Raw genomic sequence first — 20,975 nt, forward strand, 5'->3', positions numbered from 1 at the left:
AACAAAAAGCTCTGTGAAGAATGGCCAGTTACACGGCTTATGAAGAAATTCTGCAGTGAACTTGAAACAGATTGTGACCATGAAAATGCAGGAAGGACTAAACGGGCACACATTATTCTTTAACTTGACTTATAAGCGACTAAAAATTGTCAGGTCTAACAGTTTTTAAGTACGTAGAGGGAAGTATGCTACTTTTTAATCTCTAAAAATGCATAACTACCCCTTTTGAAGAGTCAAAAGTACCTTGTTTCAATTTTAAGCTTAGCACCGAAGGAATAATTTTATTTCAGGAAGGACGATTCATATTTTCAAGCATCATTTTTAAATAACATTAGTCTCATTAAGTGTCTTATGTCTTGGTTGCTTGCCATGTTTGCTGTTGTCTTTCAAAATGTAAAATGCTGAGAAAATATGAGGTCATTTTGAACATTATACCATGGTCATCCCTCAGGAGCATTGCTGTGAAACAGCTTATCCCATTTAATTTTTAAACTATTTATTATTTTACTTTTTATATTGTAAATATATGTATTTTATTTTTTATTTCTTTCTATTTTCCCACTCAAATGTTCCTACCAGTTGGGGCATGTTATAGTACTTGTACCCTTTGGAATCTCCGTTATCTGTCTCATGACCTACAACCATTTTCCTTTAATTTACTGGTTGTCATATTATTACTCACTGAATACCAAGATGTGGTTTTATCTGCTTATAGAACTTTTCAAACTTTTGACCTGAACTCAAAAGTCACAAGAGTTTCCAGGCTCCAGCAGCTCTTCTGGAGACTTATGCAAAGGGTGGCAGTTGGACTACTCCCCTGGGGACTTGTAAATATCCAGACATTCAGGGAGAATCAGCCAGTAGGAACGGTTGGGGCTTGGTCATCTGCAGCTTACAACAGTCTGCAGGTGACTGGCCCTTAACCCGTCACGTGCTTCTAACGATCTTAAAGTATGTGATTTTTTAAAACAATTTTCAATTAAAGTATAGTAGATTTACAGTATTGTGTAAGTGTATAGCACAGCAGTTCCGTATATACTTTTTTAGATTCTTTTCCCTTACTACATGGCTGGGCTATCCACTCCAGTATTCCTGGGCTTCCCTGGTGGCTCAGCTGGCAAAGAATCTGCCTGCAATGAGGGAAACCTGGGTTCGACTCCTGGGTTGGGAAGATCCCCTGGAGAAGGGAACATCTACCCATTCCAGTATTCTGGCCTGGAGAATTCCATGGACTGTATGCTCCCTGGGGTTGCAAAGAGTCAGATACAACTGAGCGACTTTCATGTCACATAATCACATAATACTGAGCTTAGTTCCTGGGCTATACAATAGGTCATTGTTGGCTATTAATTCTATACATAATAGTATGTATATGTTAATTCCAGCTTCTCAATTGATCCCTTCCCTACCAGCTTTTCCCCTTTGGCAACCATAAGTTTGTTTTTTGTGTCTGTGATCTTTTTCTGTCTTGAGAATAAGTTCATTTGTGTCTTTTTTTTTTTTTCTTTTAGAGTCCATATATAAGAGATATCACTTGATATTTGTCTTTATCTGTCTGACTTAGTACAGTAATCTCTAGGTCCATTCATGTTGCTGCAAATGGCATTTTATTCATTTTTATGGCTGAGTAATAGTCCATTGTATCTATTAATTATACCTACATCCTCTTTATCCATTCATTTGTCGCTGGACATTTGGGTTGCTTCTATGTCTGGCTGTTGTAAATAACTCTGCTATGAACAGTGGGGTGCATGTATCTTTTCCAGTTATGGTTTTCTCTCAATATATGCCCAGGAGTGGGATTGCAGGATCATATGGTAGTTCTGTCATTAGTTTCTTAAGGAACCTCCATAGTGTTCTCCATAGTGGCTGTACCAATTTACATTCCCACCAACAGCATAGGAGGGTTCTCTTTTTTTGCACATTCTCTCCAGCATTTATTATTTGTAGACTTTTTGATGATGCCGTTCTGACTAGTGTAAGGTAATACCTCATTGTGGTTTTGATTTTGAGGAATATATATATATACACACTATATATATAAATGTATTAAGTCTTGATCATATATCCATGAGTTAAAATATTTAAACAGATATGGGTAAAATATTTAAACAACTATTTAAAAATTTTAAATTTAAAAATATTTAAATCAGAACTTCTGAGTCCATGGTACTAGAATATTGGAATCAGAAGTTCTGATTTAAAATCTAATACAAAAATGATGCAGTAGAAAATTTTAATTTGCCTGGGCATTCCATAGTATACCATTTTTAATCTCATCTATTAAAGATAAAAAAATTATATTTTCCAGTAGTTGTTTCCAGCTTGCAAACTTAGGTTCATTTTCTTGCCTATTTAGTCAGTATTTTCTGTTTCTAGTTTCAATATGTAAAAATGTGTAATAATTACAGAGGCCCTGCTGTACAAGCCACCAAGGCGGCTGCTGGTACCAAGAAACACGATCTTAGTAAGTGGAAATACGCAGAACTCCGAGATACCATCAATACTTCTTGTGGTAAGTGTACAAGGAGGATGAAAAGTGGGACGGTTCCGTAACTGGCAAGTAAATACCTAGATTGGGGTGGGAATTTTTTTCATATAAATTAGTTGAAGCCAGTCTCTTTTTACTCACACCTTGCGTGAAGACCTAGTTTCTTCACAAAGCTAAAAGACAGATATTAAGTTAAATTGATTTTGCAGGCCAGAGAGGAAGAGCACAGAGAAGTTACAGTTAGGGCTGTATCAGTGACTGACTCTCCTAACATGTGCTTCCTGGTAGCTCAGACAGTAAAGAATCCTCCTGCAGTGCGGGAGACCTAGGTTCGATCCCTGGGTTGGAAAGATCCCTTGGAGGAGGGCATGGCAACCCACTCCAGTATTCTTGCCTGGAGAATCCCCGCGGACAGAGGAGCCTGGCGGGCTACAGTCCATGGGGTCACAAAGAGTCGGACACGACTGAGTGACTAAGCACAGCTCACAGCACTCCTGTCATTATTCGTAATAGCTAAATGCCTGTGTATCAGACCCTTTTGGTCTCTGAGCTCAGTTGCTTCAGTTGTGGCCAACTCTTTGCAACTCTGTAAACTATACCCCTTCAGGCTCCTCTGTCCATGGGATTATCCCAGCAAGAATTTTGGCCCATAAATGTAGAGTGAAAAATGACAGTGGAGTTTTTCCTTTTTAAAGCTGTTTTTCTTCCAACAGAACTGAGTAAAATACTGTATCCAGGGGATCCCACACAGTTGTGTTCACGTGTCAGTCATAGTATTTGAATTTGGGAAACTGTAACTAGGACCTCAGACGTCATAACTGTGCAGGATGCCTCACTGTTGTTTTTTCCCTTGTCACTGAGTTTATCTGCATAATTACAAATGTAAGACATGTAGTGCTTTTAAATCTAGCTTATATTCGAGCACAGTGACTTCTTATTCTGTTATTCTGGTCTATGACCTTGGACAAATGACTTAACCTCTCTGATCCAAGTTCCTTATCTATAAAAGACCTGTTTGGTCCAGAGTTCTTGTGTGGAGTAAAGATATAAGATAGTAGTTATGCATAAGAAAATGCTCTGTAAGTATTAAAAAATAGTATTACCATGAAAGTACTCATCTTTGGCAATAATTGGTTTACTTTTGATTTTGTACTGTTAATTTAAAAATGAAACCTTCATTTAAAAATATGTATGTTTATGCCAAAGAATAATTATGCTAGAGAACTAAATTAGGATGTTAATTGCTTTTTTTTTTTTTAATCGTTCTATGTACCTGATAGATATTGAGCTCCTGGCAGCTTGCAGAGAAGAATTTCATAGGCGACTAAAAGTGTATCATGCTTGGAAATCCAAGAACAAGAAGAGAAATACCGAAACAGAACAGCGTGCTCCAAAGTCTGTTACTGATTATGGTAAAAACACATCTGTACTTCTGAATGTTCCAAAGTATATGTGTATAATTACATGTAACTATGCATAAGGCATTTGGGTAAAACTCTCCAAGTTTCCTCTTACTTTAGAACTGTGGGTCCACTGAACCTAACACGACCATAATGGCTTATCTTTCAAAGTATTATTTCTGTTGGGTAAATAATACTTTAAAGTCATATTTTTTTACAACTATTGAATTTACTTGTTAAGATAATTTCTAGGGGTAAGAATTGCCTCTCCTGAGGAAGTTGTGTGATAATGCTGTAAATACATATTCTCTCCACATATGCATATACAGACATATGTAAAGATTAAGTGTAGAAATATAAAGAGTACTATGAAAAAAGAATATTTATTGCAAATGCTGCTGCTGCTAAGTCACTTCAGTCGTGTCCGACTCTGTGCGACCCCACAGACGGCAGCCCACCAGCCCCCGTCCCTGGGATTCTCCAGGCAAGAACACTGGAGTGGGTTGCCATTTCCTTCTCCAGTGCATGAAAGTGAAATTTGAAAGTGAAGTCACTCAGTCATGTCTGATTCACTTTATAATACTGTGAAAATATAAGAGTGAGAAATAGTACCTTGGTTTAGAAGAATTTTCCTGCAACCAGAATTTGATTTTTTGACTGAGACCTAAAAATGAATTTTGCTACTTTGCTGTTCTAAAGGCAAAGCTGTATATGTGAAATTGGGGACTATAGCAGAAGAGTCATGACCTAGTAAAAGCGCATACTAGCTTTAACATTAAGTAAGAATAACTGTGAGTTGTAATTTCAGTCTTAATAGTTAGAATTTCATTTATTCAACTTGCTACAGGAGCAGTTTATTAGGTTAATTCTGGTTAATGTCAAGATGACAGCTATTAATATCTTTTTTTTAAAAGAGGTATATCCCCAATTCTTGATAGTATAGTTTAGCCATGCATGACCCAAGCTGACTTAGGAAATGAGCTCATGGTTATATTTTGTCTCCTTACTACCTTCCTAGCAAATAAAACAGTGTTTGATGAAAGGCAATTAGATGGTAAAATTTAAGTGTTTCTAAGCTGTTGCAAAGATTAGATTGAGGAAGGGACGTGCTAGTGACTGCTTATGGGTGTCGTCAATCAGAGTGTCAGACTCTTGAAAGAGCAGTAAGCTTGCCTTGCAACTAAGAGATGGCAGGTGGAAAGCCCTCTAAACATTGCTCTTCTGTAACTACCACACTCTTCTCTGGTTTAAAACTTTGTTTCTGGGAATTGAAGATGACACAGTGATTCCATTCTCTGTTCACTGTCTGTACCATGTTCCTACCACCGTTGCTGTGTTTTGTGAAAATGACAAAGGAGTATTCTTTTTAGCAATAATCTTTAGCTGTAATGTTCTAATCATGACCTTCAACTGATTGACTTTCATTATGTTCTATTTTAAAATTTATACATCTGAATGATTGCACTTCTTTAAAGAAATAAATGTTATCATATTTGACATCCACATTTTTAATGAATATGTAAGTATTTATTGTATTATTGTATCAAACCAAACTTTGGCACCTTACTCAGCCAACTTTGCCCCAAAAGGAGCAAATAAAATGTGGCTTATCTTACTGGTTCCCATACTGTTTCCATTCATAATGTACCACTGGGAAGAACAACAGAGTAGATTAAGAAAATTTCCCAAGGGTCCCATCTGGTATGTGAACAAAACTATGACTTGTATATGGACATACTCCACATATATGTAGTCTTCAGAGAATTTTAATTGAACATGGTGCATTTTCAGGGTAAAATGTAACTTCTGCTCTGAAAAGTACATTTCTATTTTTCTCTCATGTAAAATTCATTCTGACACAGGAATACAGTTAAAAGGAAAGGTGACGAGCACCAAGATGCTTAACAGCTTATTTGAGAAAATTCTGTTCTCCAGGAGGTTTCCTAATGGTGCAGCTTCTTGACTTGTAAAAGCAATGGCTCTGCAGTTTAATATTTAGAAGGATTAGAATTCCTTAATTTGAGAAAGCAAAATGATGACAACCTAGCGATTAACAAAAATATAACCTTGGTGTTGCTGCCTTAAAGAGTAAGACATTGGCAAATCATGATTAGTTCTGAAGAGTTAGGAATTGGGAGGCTCAGAAACCCCTTTCCTTTTGCTGTAGTAGGGGAGCATGCCCCTCAGCACATTTACCCTGGAAAGAGGCTTTTGGAAATAATTTTGGGGGGGCAGTAGCAAATTACCCAGTAAAGATTTATATTTACTTGCTTGAAACAGTGACTTTGGAGAGTAGTTTTATATCATCGTCCCTAACTAAAAATGTGGTCAGCTTAAGATTTAAGACAGTGTGAAGAAATTAAAACCTGCTGAGTGTATGTAAGTGTGGTAGTGCTTTTTCTCTATATAAAAAGCATTTTTAATGAATTTATGAGTTATTCTCTTTTTTTCCTCCCCTACAAAAATTCTAGTAATACTTTAATGGTACTCTCATGTTGATTATTAAGTTGCTGTTTTGGATTTTTATTTGGATATTGCTGTGTTTAAAAATTAAATTTCGGTCCTCTTTGTATGTTTATCAAGCAGGATGTCCCCCAAACATAATCAAAATAGATTTTTAAAAGTTGGAAAGCAGCATCTACTTGTAGGTTATTATAGGAGTACTTGGCTATGGATAGGGAATTTATCTGTTAGTCACCACCTCCATTGATGGGAAATCATTATGAATTAGAAGAATGCTTATTTAACATTTTTGGCATTTTTATCTTTTCTTCAACATAAAATATTTGTTCACAGATTTTGCACCATTTTTGAACAATTCACGTAAGTCAATGGGTGGTTACTCATGAGCTAACTGGAAGATGGGTTAAAAATATAAAGTACTAACTTCTTCTAAACATTGTTTTGCTACAATTTTAAGGTGAATTATAGTACATTAATTTTGGTTTATATGTACCAAGATACTTAATTTGAGGTAGTACTTTCATTTGGATCACTCCAAAATATATTCGCAGAAAAAAATTTAATTAATCTGTTATTTTATCGAAGTGCTCAGTCGCTCGGTCATGTTTGACTCTTTGCGACCCCATGGACTATAGCCAGGCTTCTCTGTCCATGGAATTTTCCAAGCAAGAATACTGGAGCAGCTCACCATTTCCTGCTCCAGGGGATCTTCCCAACCCAGGGATTGAACCTGCATCTCCTACTCTAGCAGGTGGACTCTTTACCAGTGCTCCACCTGGGAAGTCCCTATTTTACCAAATTGCTTCCTTTTTAAAAAACCTAGCATTTTAAGCCGAGTATATACAATTCTTATTGTAGCAAAACTCTATCTTAATGAGCAGCTAGTCTTTTAGAATAAAGACTAACTTTAGGTGCTGGTTTCAAATGCTGTAATAGTATAAGGATTTCTGTCCAAAGAGATTTGACTTTCATGTGATAATGTACACAGCTTAATAGAATACCTCTTAATAGGAAGAGAAGATTATTCTGATACTTCTATAGCTTCCTATGATACATGTGTTTTGATAATGTAAAAATCTTTGAGTCATCTTAGTGTACAGTAAATTTCTTCTAGAATCAGTTGAACAGTAATGATTTGAATATAATGCCATATTTATTTGCCAAATGGTTGCACATAATTATTTTTTACTGCTTCTAGTAACTTACAAACTTAAAGATTTGAAACATTTTCATACACTTTAGAAGAACAATTGAATGTGAAAGAAATAGTTGTTTAGAAGATTAGTTTTAAGCTCTCCACATCTGTATCTTTGTACTTTTCCAGATGACTGTTCATTTCCAGGCTTCCCAAATACAGTTTGCATTCTCACATTAGTAAAAAAAAAAAAAAGCCATCCAAGGCTTTCTGTTGGGTTTCTTAATTTTATCCAACAGGAGATTGTTATTTTGAAAGAAAAAAAGTAGGTTATACTAATGTGTGGCCATTGGTATCTAGTATGTTTTGATCAGTAGGACCTTGTTTTCTAATTCACTGTTTAAGATGGAAGGGAGGGTTTTTTCCTTTTAATCCTTTTAATAAACTGTTTTAGTTTTGAGTTAGTGTATATCCTGAAGAGTAGCTAGTTTTTAAAACTCGAAGTGGAAACACTGAACTGTAAGTGGTTTTGAGGGAATAGGAATGAGAGGATAAATAAGCTCATCTCTGGTAATATGCTGAAGGCGGTACAGCTTTTTTAAATCACTAATAAAGCTGGGACTCTCTTCTCATAGGCATATACAACTTTGCTAACTGCTTTTTGCTTTCTTTTGTTTGCACAGAAATAAATTCAGCTGCTCTATAGCTTTTGCTGTTGGTGCAAGAGGTAGAATAAGAGTAATTTCATCCTTTCAGTACTTGGAAAGTCTTACAAAAGCCATGTGACTGTCCTTGACTTAGACATATAAGTTTTCATTGACGTACTTAGTTTCAGTGAGATTCTTAACTGAGCTGCAGTAAATGATTGGTCTACCTTTAAAGTTGTGAGTATAGAGAATATCAAACAGATTAACCATAATTATGCTCCTGAAGATGTAAAGTCATTGCCCCAGAGAACTGTGTGTTTTCAGGAAAAAAAAAACCAACCATAATGAAAATTGAGCAAGGGAAAAGAGGTTACTGTGAGCTCAATACTCAGTGTTAACAGAAAAGCAAGGATTTTTCTTTTCTATTGGCAAAGAGAACCAAGTATTATACACATTCCACTTACTACAATGGATTTTATTCCAAGAGAAGTCTAATTTCAGAGTAAGTAAATCTGAGTGAAAGTTCATGCTTACTGTTACAGTTTTGTTGTCATGAAGTTGTTTAAATCTTATTCATAAAATATCTGTGTTATCTTGGCCATTTTAAATCCCCAAATCAGTTGGCAAATGAGAAAACTTTTATGTCTTTCACTTCTTTGAGGAAATTGTGGTTAAATTGTCTAATACCTAGAATCCCTTAGATTTGTAAAATTGCTATTTGTTTCATCATAAATCGTCCCATAAAAATCATTCTGCAGTGTTCATATGAACTCCTTGGAGGAAAACTATAAATCTAGTAAACAGAACTAGTTTGCTTTCCTGCCGTGTGAGTTCATTGCATGAGTTCATTTTAGGTAGGGATGCAAGCATTTGTGGGACTTGCTGGGGGCTGCTGTTGTTATTGCTGCTGCCAGTGGTGCTGGTGGTGTGGTGCTGGTGGTTGGGGTGTGTGTGGGGGCAGAGAATATTCTAAAAAAAAAAAAATCCTGCTTTGAATTGTATTCATTTGTAGAGAATTCATATTTACATTTTGTTTTAAATTCACTATTAGGACCCCCTGTCTCGGCTTAAAAAAAAAATTGGTAATGCATTCTAGGATTAAAGACTGTTTACCTTATCCCTTGGGTGACTGTCCTTATTCCCTGTGACAGCTCAGCAGAACCCGGCAGCCCAGCTCCCTGCCAGGCAGCAGGAGATCGAGATGAACCGACAGCAGCGTTTCTTCCGCATCCCATTCATCCGCCCCGCAGACCAGTACAAAGACCCGCAGAATAAGAAGAAAGGCTGGTGGTATGCCCATTTTGATGGACCATGGATCGCCCGGCAGATGGAGCTTCATCCTGACAAGCCCCCCATTCTCCTCGTGGCTGGTGTGTACAATTCCCATGAACAAACATTTATAAAGCAGAAAAGTAGTGCATACCGTCTGAATGAAATGGGCTAAGGTAATAATGCAGTGAAGTTCAGGGTTGAGGAATGGAGTTTTGCAGTTAAATCACATCAGTTGAGGATAACTTATTTACAGCGTGGAATCAATCGTTTGGATTGTGTCCTCGTGGAGCACACAGAAACTTGTCTGTGTCTTTTCGTATCTAATTATATAGGTTGCCTTGTAGTGGTTTAAGGAAATGTGGCGTTTCTCTTAACCCTGGTAACTTGCTGGACCACCTGCACCCTCACTATATTCTGAAACGGTGTACTTGGGGGAGGACACATTTCTTACTGGTGAATTTATGAAGCAAATTTCAACCTTCGAGGAAGGAAATAAAGTTTTAAAAGTTCTCAAATCTGTGACAACTGGTAGACATTTCAGGAATAAAGTTTACAGTAAACAAATCTGAAAGGAGGTATGGTTAATTCTGATGTCTCTGTCCGTGCAGGGAAGGATGACATGGAGATGTGTGAGTTGAATCTTGAAGAGACAGGCCTGACTCGAAAGCGCGGTGCTGAGATTCTGCCAAGACAGTTCGAAGAAATCTGGGAGCGCTGTGGAGGCATCCAGTATCTCCAGAGTGCAATCGAGAGCAGGCAGGCCAGACCCACGTATGCCACGGCCATGCTGCAGAATCTGTTAAAGTAGAAGGTGTGCTAACCTTGCAGCTGGAAGGCCTCGCCATGGCACTAGGTAGGGAGTGTGCCCCAGAGATTGAACCCTTCCACGATCAAGTTAGGATTACTCACACAAAGTGAACAGATTTTACTAATCATGGCTTTTTGTTAAATCAAGGTTAATTATGGTAGTGACTTTGGGACCGAAAAATTGTTTTCCTGTATCCAGCTGTAACTGTTAGACCTCTCATCATTGTGATACTTGTTACACTTGGACAGACTCTGACATCTCTCTTTCTTTGCCAACAGACTACCTTAAATCCATTTTAACTGTTCTCTAGGAAAAGAAGTTGTTTTTTTTTTTTTATAAATGCAGAATTCTTGCTTTTTAAGGAGGCCACAGTACCATAAAACTGGAATAAAGAAAACTTAACTTCAGTTTTCTTACAAAAAGCAGGGCACTTAGAATGATCAAGGCGCTGGTGTTTTTTATTTGAAAGCTGTATCCTTCCTTTACTCACTTTTTTAGAAATTCATGGAAATTTCCATCAAAGGTGGAAATTCCCCCCCCACTGTTTTGCAACGTCTTAGTTTGAGTAAAGCAATTTACCTGAAGTTCTAGAATTCTGGAGAGAGCCTTGATGTGTCTGATACAATCTTTGATAGAGAAGGTACATAGTATTCTGCACAGATTTGCTCTGCTTTTCTATCACATTGTGTTGCTATAAGAATATGTTCTTACACTCCATGAACAGATAAAGGAAATTTGGATCATTTAAATGCTTGAAAGTTTTGAGATAACTTTTGTTTCATTTAGGAAAAGAAATAGGTTTTAGGAGGCAGTTTGGCTTAACTGACTGAATACAGATATTTCAGTTTCATCTCAGTTGCAGTTTTATATCGGAATCTTGTCCAAGTTGTTTCATGTGATTTTAATCTAGTGTTCTGCTGCAAAACACTCCTGTTTTTAAAAAAAAATTCCTATTGTCTTTTTTGGCCTTTGAGATTCTGGTAATTGTAGAGCTCTTTTATAAGCTTTGTAATTCAAAAACCCCTCTACCTAGAAATTGCTTGTTTCATGTAACTGATAATTTAAAAAAATGCTTTTGTTTGTGTGCTGTTTAGTTTTGATCAAATGTCAGCAGTTTCAAGCCTGATATTTCTAACTTTCATATTAGGAATTTGGAAACAGAAATACATCAAGGAGTTATGTTGACATAGTCCTAAGGAGTCTTGTTTGCATTTTAGAATAAAATTAGAAAATAAAATTATTCTCTGTACCTTTTTTCCCTGATGTTCAAAGACTCTAAACCTTTGAAATGAATTTCCAGTAATTTTTTTTTCTCCTAGAGAGAGCCACCTCAGTTAGGAAAGTATTTCCCAGCTGACTAGATTAGAGCTTGCGAGCCAGACACTGTTTTCGGAATTGCTTCTCTCATAATATGTCATAGTGTAGAGATATTTATTTATTATGACACTATGCAAATGATGGTCTACTGTTAAAGAAATTAAATGGTCCTGTCTGTCCTGTTGAGAATGTCGATGTGATCATCCTTTGAAAGCTGTATTACTGCATAGACTCACCCACCCCTGGGTCATGCGGTCCCTGTGATTTGGTGACAGAAGGTCTGGTTACTGAAAATAAATGTCCTCTTCTTCCTCTTCTTATCACTTGGCTTTACCTGGTGTTTTTATTTGTACAGGATAGTGAATTAAAAGCTTTTTTTCTTAACTGGTAGCAAGTAGAGTCCTGGAAGAAAATTTAGTAACCAAATAGATTTTTAATGCCTTGTGTCTTTAGTACTGTTTCCAGAAACAGTTTTGTGTGTGTCCAAGATCCATGCAGGCACTTCGTCACATAGGTTAAATTATGGAAACGAGAGAACTTAAAGTTGTGATGAATTTGTGGGAAATGTATCACAGTCCGTGCCTATCTCAAGCACAGACCGGAACCTAGTGCTCTGAGAGCAGTTTACTTCTGTTTTTACAGCTCAGATCCTGTCCGAATCAAGTTTCTTTATGATGCCACAGATCATTATCTAGGCATTGGAAAGCTTTAGTTGCTCAAAGGGTTTGTGAAATGGGCCTGACCTTTATGCTCTTTGAATCACTGAAGGGTACAGAAAAAAGTTTAGCTAAGAAATAATAATTAAGAGTGTTTTTTAAAAAAGAAATATATCACAGCAAAGCATTGTTACAGATCTTTATGGTGTTTTACTTTAATAGCTGATAAAATTATCGTCAGTCTGAAGCCTGAAGTCATTTGATTGCTAATTGTGTTACACAGCTGTCCTGGAACACATCTATTTTAAGTGGTCTCCTGAGTGAGTTCTGACTCCAGGAGACCTGCCCTAGTTCAGATAGACTTCCAGTCACCTCCGTATAACAGCTCCACCCACGCAGAAGCCGCTTTGCTGGAGAAGCCTAGGACCCTTCATCCTTTGAGGGAAATAGTGGAGGTGGCGTTCTGAAAAATGTGGATGCAGCTGCTTGCAGTGTTCGCAGTCAAACCCAGAAATGCCAGACGAAAACAGGATGAATCAAATGTAAATGTAAATTTTAATCAGTCATTTTAATTGGGATATAAAATTAGAAGTTTAAACCAGCATACTCTACATTAAGAGCCAATTTTTCTTAATGCTGGTCTTGCTCAGTACCAGTTCCTTCCTTCGCATATGCTTTGTAAAGGTAGATGTCCATAAAATATTAAAACTGAGAAAACAGAAAGTTTTCACATTCAACTATAGTGGAATTCCTAAGTCATTAACACATTTCAGATACATATTGTGAGCTATGGGTAGGCTCCGAGAAAAAGTTTCTCTAATACTCACATGGTAAGAGAGAAGTGAGTTTTCTTAGTTGTGAGTCTGAGTAGATGGCACCGTCTCAAAGGATAACATGAGGAAGAAGTAAAAGAGTGCGCTTAGGAGCACAGGCCTGCACAGAAAACATTCTATTGTAACTTACTTTCTGCGTCCTATAGTGACTTTTTGTACAGCTTTCCAGCAACATAGTGAACCCTTTTGTAGATAGCAAAACAGAAGATCATGTCAGATCACAAAAGAAAATAGCATCTTACGTGGAACCCAAGTGGTATTTGTGAAAACTTAGAGAATAGAAACTCACAGGCTCAAAGAATAATGAGGATTTTGTAGTTTTATTAATTGGATTTTTAAACAGCTATTTTCATTCACAGGTTATTGCAATGATTCTCAGGGGATCCAAATAGGGAGATCTTTGGTTTCTTCACCTGAACCACCTTGAGAGTACCGGATCAGTAGAATAAATAGTATTGGATGAATCAGTCAGTGAATTATCACAGTGTTAGTGCTAGACTTGACTGCTTTTACGTAAGAGGTTAACAGAGATCCAGACAGCTCGAGTAATTGAGTTCTAGACCGTGAAAGAGAGAGACATGCCTTCACTCCACTCGTGGAGCGTGCAATCAAAGCAAGCAGACTTCTTCGAGTAACCCCTGGGGGTTTGCACAGGGTTGCTCCCCTGTCACTCCCCATCTTCAGAAGGGGTGGCAGCTCTTGTCTGTGTCGCATAACCACCAGTAACAATTACTGAGTGTTTTCATTTCTCCTAGAAGATAAATTAACAAGGGAGGGGAGGGCAGAGGATACCTAAAGATTACAGTAAGGACGAGCAGGGGCAGGGGTCGGGGGCAGCTATAACAGTAAGGAGAGAGAGGAGTGGATGGGAGAGAAAGAGCAGGGGTGCATCCTGAAGAGCTGCGTGCCAGGCGGGAAGCACTGATGCGGCGTAGGGGCCGAGCGCTCCTAGATCCTCCCCAAGTTGTAGAATGAACTGTATGCAGTACAAGAGCAGAACGCGTGGCCCTGTTGAGCCTGGACCGAGACAGGCCTGGTGTGTACATTCTTAGCATATAGAAATGGTATGCTGGGGAAGGCCAGTGGACATTCTGTGCATAAGCCTTGTGGAAGGATGAAATAGAGATCCTTCGAGAGGTCAAGCCTACCCATTCCTGGACCAGATCTGGAGGACAGTGAAGTTCAAGTCAAATCAGTGTAGTCTTCCTTCCCCATGACTAGCCTAATGTATGTCATAGTCTTCAACAGGAGATAACCAGGAAAAAGTTCACATCAAAAAGAAAATCTTCAATCCTAACTTTTACCTGTACCGGACTCTCACCTTCAGATCCAAGCAGGTGTATTACTTGGCTGTTTTCTTTTCATTTTGAAAATTCAATGAATTATATCTGTTACTTAACTTTTTCTTATTTCCTAAAGATGTGTATCTGACACTGTCCTAAAATACTGATGTCCTGAAAATACAAATAATAAATGCTTTCTATGTAGAACTTCCTCTTGCTTCTTGTGCTTTTCATAGAGTTGCAAGGTGTTGCAAAGTTGTAAATGTTACATGTGTTGCCATGTTGCCTCCAGTCCAGTGGAATAAACTGGAGAAGCTAGGATCTTGAAGTTGCTCCAGTCACCAGAAACTCTGTGCCAGGAGGCGAAGAAACAGGCAAGGAACCTGGGTGATTGGAAGGTCCTTGAGCTCTGACCCCAAACTTCTGGGTTCTCCCTCCAGGAAAATGCAGGATCATATGTGAGCCACTTTGCCTAGATTAAAGAGAAACCAAATCTTGGCTGCCTTTCTCCAGACCCTCATCAGTCTCTTTGTGAGGTGACACAGGATATAAAAACTGGTGACCCAAAGAAGAGTCCTTCTCCCTGAGAGACAGCTGGTCTCTGAAGGCTGACTTGTGTGAAGCCTACCGTGATCCAGAAGGGTCTTCTGACGGCAGGGAGGCGGGCTGGCTTACCTCAGCAGCTCCTCTCTGAGGGGCTGGAAAAGACCAAAAAGTGGGTGATCCAAAGGGTGGGGGACACTTGCTTCCACAGGAGCCCTTCCCCACAGAAGCTGGAGTCCTGCCCACTGCTCTTTCCTTAGCCAAAGCGACATTCTCTGTAGTAGTTACAGCACAACTGATGTAGATGGGGAGGCCACGTTATGGGGAGGAAATGGCGTGAGATTTTCATTTCCTGTCTTGATGGAATTGTTCTTGTATGCTTCTGGTTGGCCTGTCATGCTTCTGACAAGCACATTTTCCTCTGGGGAGTTCCAAGGCCATGGAAATGAGCAGGTGCATGTCTTGCCACCATTCTTGGCTTTGCAGCACTTTATCAGGACACAAAATGTCTCCATCCCATATCATCACTCCTCACTTTGGGGAGGATTGGGATGAGAATAGGGGTGAAAGTTACGCCTTTGGAAGACAAATATCAGTGATTTTTTTTTTCCAAGGGCTTGCATGCTTAAAATCATTGACCGTAATCTATAAAGCAAATCCAGGAGATACCTAGTAAACACACATTATAAATCTATGGAGATATAGTACATATCATATTTTATTGAAATTAAAGTTTTGCATCCAGTATAATTGATAGTTGAACATTTGAGAGAGATATGGAGGAATTCATTTTTCATTAAATGCACCTTACGAACTGGCTGAACAGGAATACCTTGATGCCAGTCTACCTATGCACACACCACAGTTAGTGTCAAGGATTACCCAGTGAAGTTACCAAATTGTAGAAAGATATAGTTCATCCATGTTGGGAAAGAGGAATTAGTTATGTCACAATGTACAACCTCACTTTTTCCCCCCAATATAATATCTTCCTTTAAAATATGTCTATGCAGTTATAAGAAAAGTAAGATTTTTTCCATGGTATATTTATCCCAGTTCTTCAAAGGAACAACCTAGGAATTATTGGCAGCAAAATTATCTACTGTGTAAGCAGCAATTTCTTATACGACTAGTATGCCTAAGAACTGAAGAGGTGTGTGAGTTACGGACACTGAAGTGTGGAGAATCTATGTACTCACCACAGTTCATGTCCCGTATGCATTCATTCTGAACCTCCTTGCATGCGTAATCTTTTATGTTCATCCTAACACGTGAAAAGCTTTATTCCCCGGTATATGGTCAATCCCACCCCCCTGCCCCCAAATAATAAGTTGCACTTGTAGATGGTCGGTGAGCAGTATTTTAAGGGCGGCTGGACAAAAACCTGGTCTGCTATCACCTTGACTGAAACACTGAGAAATAACCAAAATATTTAATATGTTTCACTGATTGTGTTTTGAGTTTTGATAATAAGCTTCTTTTTCTTCAGAATTTATTGGTCTTCAAGTATATAAGTCTTCTCTATTTGAAATGTGATGTTTTCTGGTTCTTAGTGTTGACTACATGCCTGGATTTTGATGACCAGTGGATATGCCTGCCTAGGTTTTCAGAATTTTGAGAGAGTGAATCCAGTTTTCCTTGAGAAAGCAAGTCATTTCTCTTGAGATAGATTAAATGATAATATGTATACTTCCAGCTTTTAATTTCCTTCCCAGTCTTGATAGTTAAATTCTTCATATCCTAGTCAGTAATTCAAATTTCTTTTCATAGTTACCTGGAAAATAAATATTTTTAAGAGATTAAGAAATGCCATCCAAGGTCAAACCAGTGATTCATTCCAATATTACCTCTGCTGGTAGATGAGATAATATGCTTGTCATTTAGGATATATTTTTTGAAAGGTGGGAGATGTCCTCCCCCCAGATATCTCTGACTTTACAACCTATTGAGAATGTATTCAATTTCTTCCTAAACTTTCTCAGACTGAATCAGTATCTTGAAGCAGGAGTGGCAAGTAGCTTGTGAATCAGTCACCATGTGCCCTTCCAAGCATTATTTTTCCAGACTGCTGCTTCATTTGAAATGTGGTTTCTGATTCTCCCTGGTCCTTCTGGATTCAGTTGGTGTACACTTCATCCGGGAGATTTTATTACCAGATCCTGCGTCCTGTTGTCATTTTATGGCCCAAGTCTGACCCTTTCCTGTCTTTTCAATGTTCTTTGTTTTAGGCAATAAAAATGGCACACATTATTCTTTGTGCACCCTTGGATATATGTGTGTGTGGTGTGATGGCCTCAGCATCCTTCTTGACTGTATATGGACTGTATGATGAGTTTCAGTTGCAAGCTTTGTTATGTTTGTTTCCATTTAGCACTGTGTGTGTATATATATATATATATATATATATATATATATATATATAGAGAGAGAGAGAGAGAGAGAGAGAGAGAGAGACTTCAGCTAGACTGGGCAGGACACTGGCTAATTAACACTCATAACACTCATTTTTACCATAAAGATTAGGTATAATTTTTGAAACTAGGTTATTTTAGGCTATCAATTGTCCAAGCTATTTTTCGAAAAGTTATTTTAAAAGCTCTTATGCTAACTTGGTTATTAGATAGGTTATTTCCCTTTGTAGAATAAAATTTTAGTAAAAAGAAAAAAAGATTGAATGGATGAATATCTTGAAAGAGACATCTAGAACACTGGAAGAAACCTTTATCCGAGGATGAACTTTTAGGAATTTTTGATGCTGCTCGTTGTTCACAAATCTTGTTTCTCCTACATATTTTTGTTTTAGCTGATTATTTGAAATAAGACATTTCACAAGATTTTATGTGTGTGTGTATATATATATATATAATTACTCAACTCCAGGTATATAAATAATGATTATGAAAAAGTCAACCTGTTGAAATGCATTTGATAAACTGCATGTGTATCTTTATAAGAAAAGGTTAGAAATATAATATGCTTTTTTTCCCCCTGAAATCTTACTGTTGTGTCTACATATTTCAGTTAGTGCCAGCCTCTGTCTATCCTTTTTGTACCAGGAATTGCCTTTTTCCCTCTTAAAACATAAAATTAAAAAGCCTGGCAAATAAAGGAAAAGTGTTTTTTTCTTATCTCTATTTAAAATATGAGTCAGGCCCGGAAATATTTTTAATTTCCTTCAGAATTCTAATTCAACAATTAAAACCAACATAAAAATACAGTCTTACCTTGTTATCTTGCTGACGTTGGAACTTTTTAACACCAGGTTCATACACTTGATTTTTAGATTGGTCTAGTGATCTACAAAAGAAAGCAAAAACAAGATATCCTGCTTCCTGGACTTACCAATATTAAGAGCAGCTACAGTTTTCTCATATAATGTTTTAAAATGATTATGACACGTGAAAATAGCATATTTTTTTGCAGGTGTCTTCCATTGGAGTTGGAGGAAACATGCTTCCTGCATTCCCCCACCCCCACTGAGTTTTGCCTTCCAGTTGGCTTACTACTCCATCGGCAATGGTCTCAGAGGCTTGCACAAAGCTCTTGGGAAAGAGTGATGTTTATCTTGCAAGAAGTGGGGTTATTTTTGAACTCAAATTCTGACTTGTATTTGCTGAAAAACAACCCTGTAATAACATTTTGTTCATGCAATTTAAAAATATAATGTATTTAAAATTTCTATGTGTATAGTTCCAGACTCTCATATATACATGTCATATAATCTCTGATAATACTGTACACACATTTTGCACCTTGCTTTTTTTTCCTCTTTAAATCAAAAAACGAGTGTGGTATTTGTGAGATGTTTTCTGATGTATATTTCCTTATCAGTAAACTCTTTCCCTTCTGTCAATATTCTCTCCAGTATAATTTCAGGGAAAGGGGGAAGGAGGGAGACCCTGTCCCTGTCCTTGTGTTTGATTGGAAGAAAGCGGAAAACTGAGATGGGTGGTTTGAAGAGGATGAGTATCAAGTTCCTGGTTCCTCCTGACTCCAGCTAAGGTAGTATTTTTGGTTCGTATTTGCCCTAGCTGGGCAAATTGGAGGCTCTGAGAAAACCAAGGATCAGGCAGATACTGGCGTCAGGACTACGAGGTCACCGCTGAGGGGACCATGGCAATAGAAACTTCTCAAAGGATCTTGTAAGACAGGGAGAGCCGCCTCGCTCTGCCATACATCCAGATACCACCTGGGAGGAGAGGGGAGTCGGGAGGACCTGTGAGCTGGGCTGTATATCCCAAGGGAGCCGAATCACCTTAAATGATTATTTAAACTATTAATCAAATGCAGTTTTATAAACTAGATTGGAGTATATTAAACTCTCAGCTCTCCCTCTCATATTTCCCCCCACACCTCCATTATCCAGTTGAGAAAGGTTCAAAAGGGAGTTAGGAATAGCTTATAAAGGAAAAAAAAACAGGGCCTTCCCCTGCCCCACCCTATTTGAGGTATAGTATGTGAGTAAACTTATGATCTTGCTGTAGTTGAAACATTACTTCCATATTATTAAAACCTCCTCATAAATGTCACTTTTTACCATCATGTACTTAATCTGGCCCCTATATTTGGAAATGGTTTTCATTGTTATAATGTCATAGAGAACATGTTAGGCCCTACTGAAGGACACAGTGGAAAAGTTTAATTCGGAAGAGGAAAACCATGTATAGTTTACTCTGTTAGATGCAGATTTGCATGTTCAGTGCATTTATAATGGTAATTGTGATTAATAAAAGTCAAGCTCATCAGGCCAAAAAAAGAGACCTTGGAAAATGGAAATTTTGTTTATTCTGGGGAGCAGTTTGCCATGTTGCTAGCACAACTGATTCTATGTATAAAAATTGAAACTCAAAGGAAATGAAAAATGTATGGTCTATGTTCATAAATATTGAACACAGGAAAGGAACTGGAAGAAAAAGGTGAAAATACAGCAAATGACAATGACTCGGCGCTAGAATGAAGCCCTGAACCAGGTGCAAACATGTGCTGTGTGTCGGGCCTCCTCTTCCCAGCAGGGCCCTTGCCCTCAGTACACCCTCCTCATCTCTTTCTTCACTTTCAGGTGGAATGACAAAAATGCAGCCAAGTGTACGGTTCTTTAGAGCATGCTGCTTTCAAAGCTGTAACACTCAGTGTCCTCAGCTGATTTCCCTCTGAGATTAGTTGTAAGTTCCAGGTAGGGAATCAATGTTTCCTTACAGGGCTGCCCTTTGTTGATAATCGTCACACAGCACGGAGCAGCTGACACCCAGGAGCATCTAAGGTATTGCTTACCAAACCCACGAATTTATTCTTCTTGTCCTCATTGTAAGATGAGACATTGAGGCTTAAAGTGGGGAAATTTAGCTTAAGGTTGCAACTAGTTTGGGTAGGGCTTAAACTTGGAACTTGGGACTAACTTTAAAGCCTCCAATCTCTTTTTCTTCCAGCTTAACTGAGATATAATTGACATCAGCTTTGTATAAGTTTAAGGTGTAGAGATGTTTTGACTTACATACATCATGAAATGATGACCATGATAATTTTAATGAACATACATCATCTTGGGTAGAAGACAAAATTAAAGAAATAGAAAAAATACATATTTTTCCTTGTGATGAGAACTCAGTATTCTCTTAACTTTTCATTTATAATGTCACAGCAGTGCTAATTATACTTACCACACTGTACATTACAGTCATAGTACTATCTATTTCATAACTGGAAGTTTGTAACTTTTGACCACCTTCATCGAATTCCCCCTAGCCCAGATCCTGCCTCTGGTAACCACAAATCTCATCTTTCTGTGAGTTTGTTTGTTTTTGAAGTATAACTGACCTGCAATACTATGTTATTTCCTGTTATACAACACCGTGATTCAAGATTTCTGTACATTTCAAAACGATCAACACAGTGTGTCTAGCTGCAGCGTGTCACCCTATACATTTATTACAGTTACTGACGATATTCCTCACACTCCGCATTTCATACCCGTGACGTTTATTTTGCAACAGGAAGTTTGTACCTTACCTGTGTGCTTGAATCCAGGCTTCCCATAGCCCACCTGTTAGTCCCAGCCATCTTCCAACCAGCCAGGCGGCTTGTCTCCCCCATGTAGGACCCCAGGACTGGGGCGTCAAATCCGGAGCTC

The 20,975-nt window shown here is 38.0% G+C and overlaps 2 protein-coding genes across 7 annotated transcripts in view; one reads left to right on the forward strand and one right to left on the reverse strand.

Annotated features, from left to right (window-relative positions):
* MYO6 (myosin VI) overlaps positions 1-11,821 on the forward strand; it is a 100,145-nt gene extending 88,324 nt beyond the window's left edge. For 3 of the 6 annotated variants that reach the window (XM_068985496.1, XM_068985499.1, XM_068985500.1), the window contains 5 exons: positions 2,412-2,515; positions 3,772-3,903; positions 6,688-6,714; positions 9,288-9,506; positions 10,017-11,821. In XM_068985496.1, the coding sequence (XP_068841597.1) occupies positions 2,412-2,515; positions 3,772-3,903; positions 6,688-6,714; positions 9,288-9,506; positions 10,017-10,216 (682 nt within the window). In that variant the 3' untranslated portion in view covers positions 10,217-11,821. The remainder of the gene's footprint in view (positions 1-2,411; positions 2,516-3,771; positions 3,904-6,687; positions 6,715-9,287; positions 9,507-10,016) is intronic. The other 3 variants (XM_068985495.1, XM_068985498.1, XM_068985497.1) reach the window with 1 other exon arrangement.
* Positions 11,822-16,592: 4,771 nt separating this feature from the next.
* Positions 16,593-20,975, reverse strand: part of IMPG1 (interphotoreceptor matrix proteoglycan 1) — a 155,133-nt gene continuing 150,750 nt past the window's right edge. The window contains exons 17-18 of the mRNA XM_068985494.1: positions 18,073-18,145; positions 16,593-16,622 (exon numbers count right to left, since the gene is read on the reverse strand). Of these exons, the coding sequence (XP_068841595.1) occupies positions 16,593-16,622; positions 18,073-18,145 (103 nt within the window). The remainder of the gene's footprint in view (positions 16,623-18,072; positions 18,146-20,975) is intronic.

This window comes from Capricornis sumatraensis, chromosome 13, assembly GCF_032405125.1.
Source record: "Capricornis sumatraensis isolate serow.1 chromosome 13, serow.2, whole genome shotgun sequence".
NCBI lineage: Eukaryota > Metazoa > Chordata > Mammalia > Artiodactyla > Bovidae > Capricornis > Capricornis sumatraensis.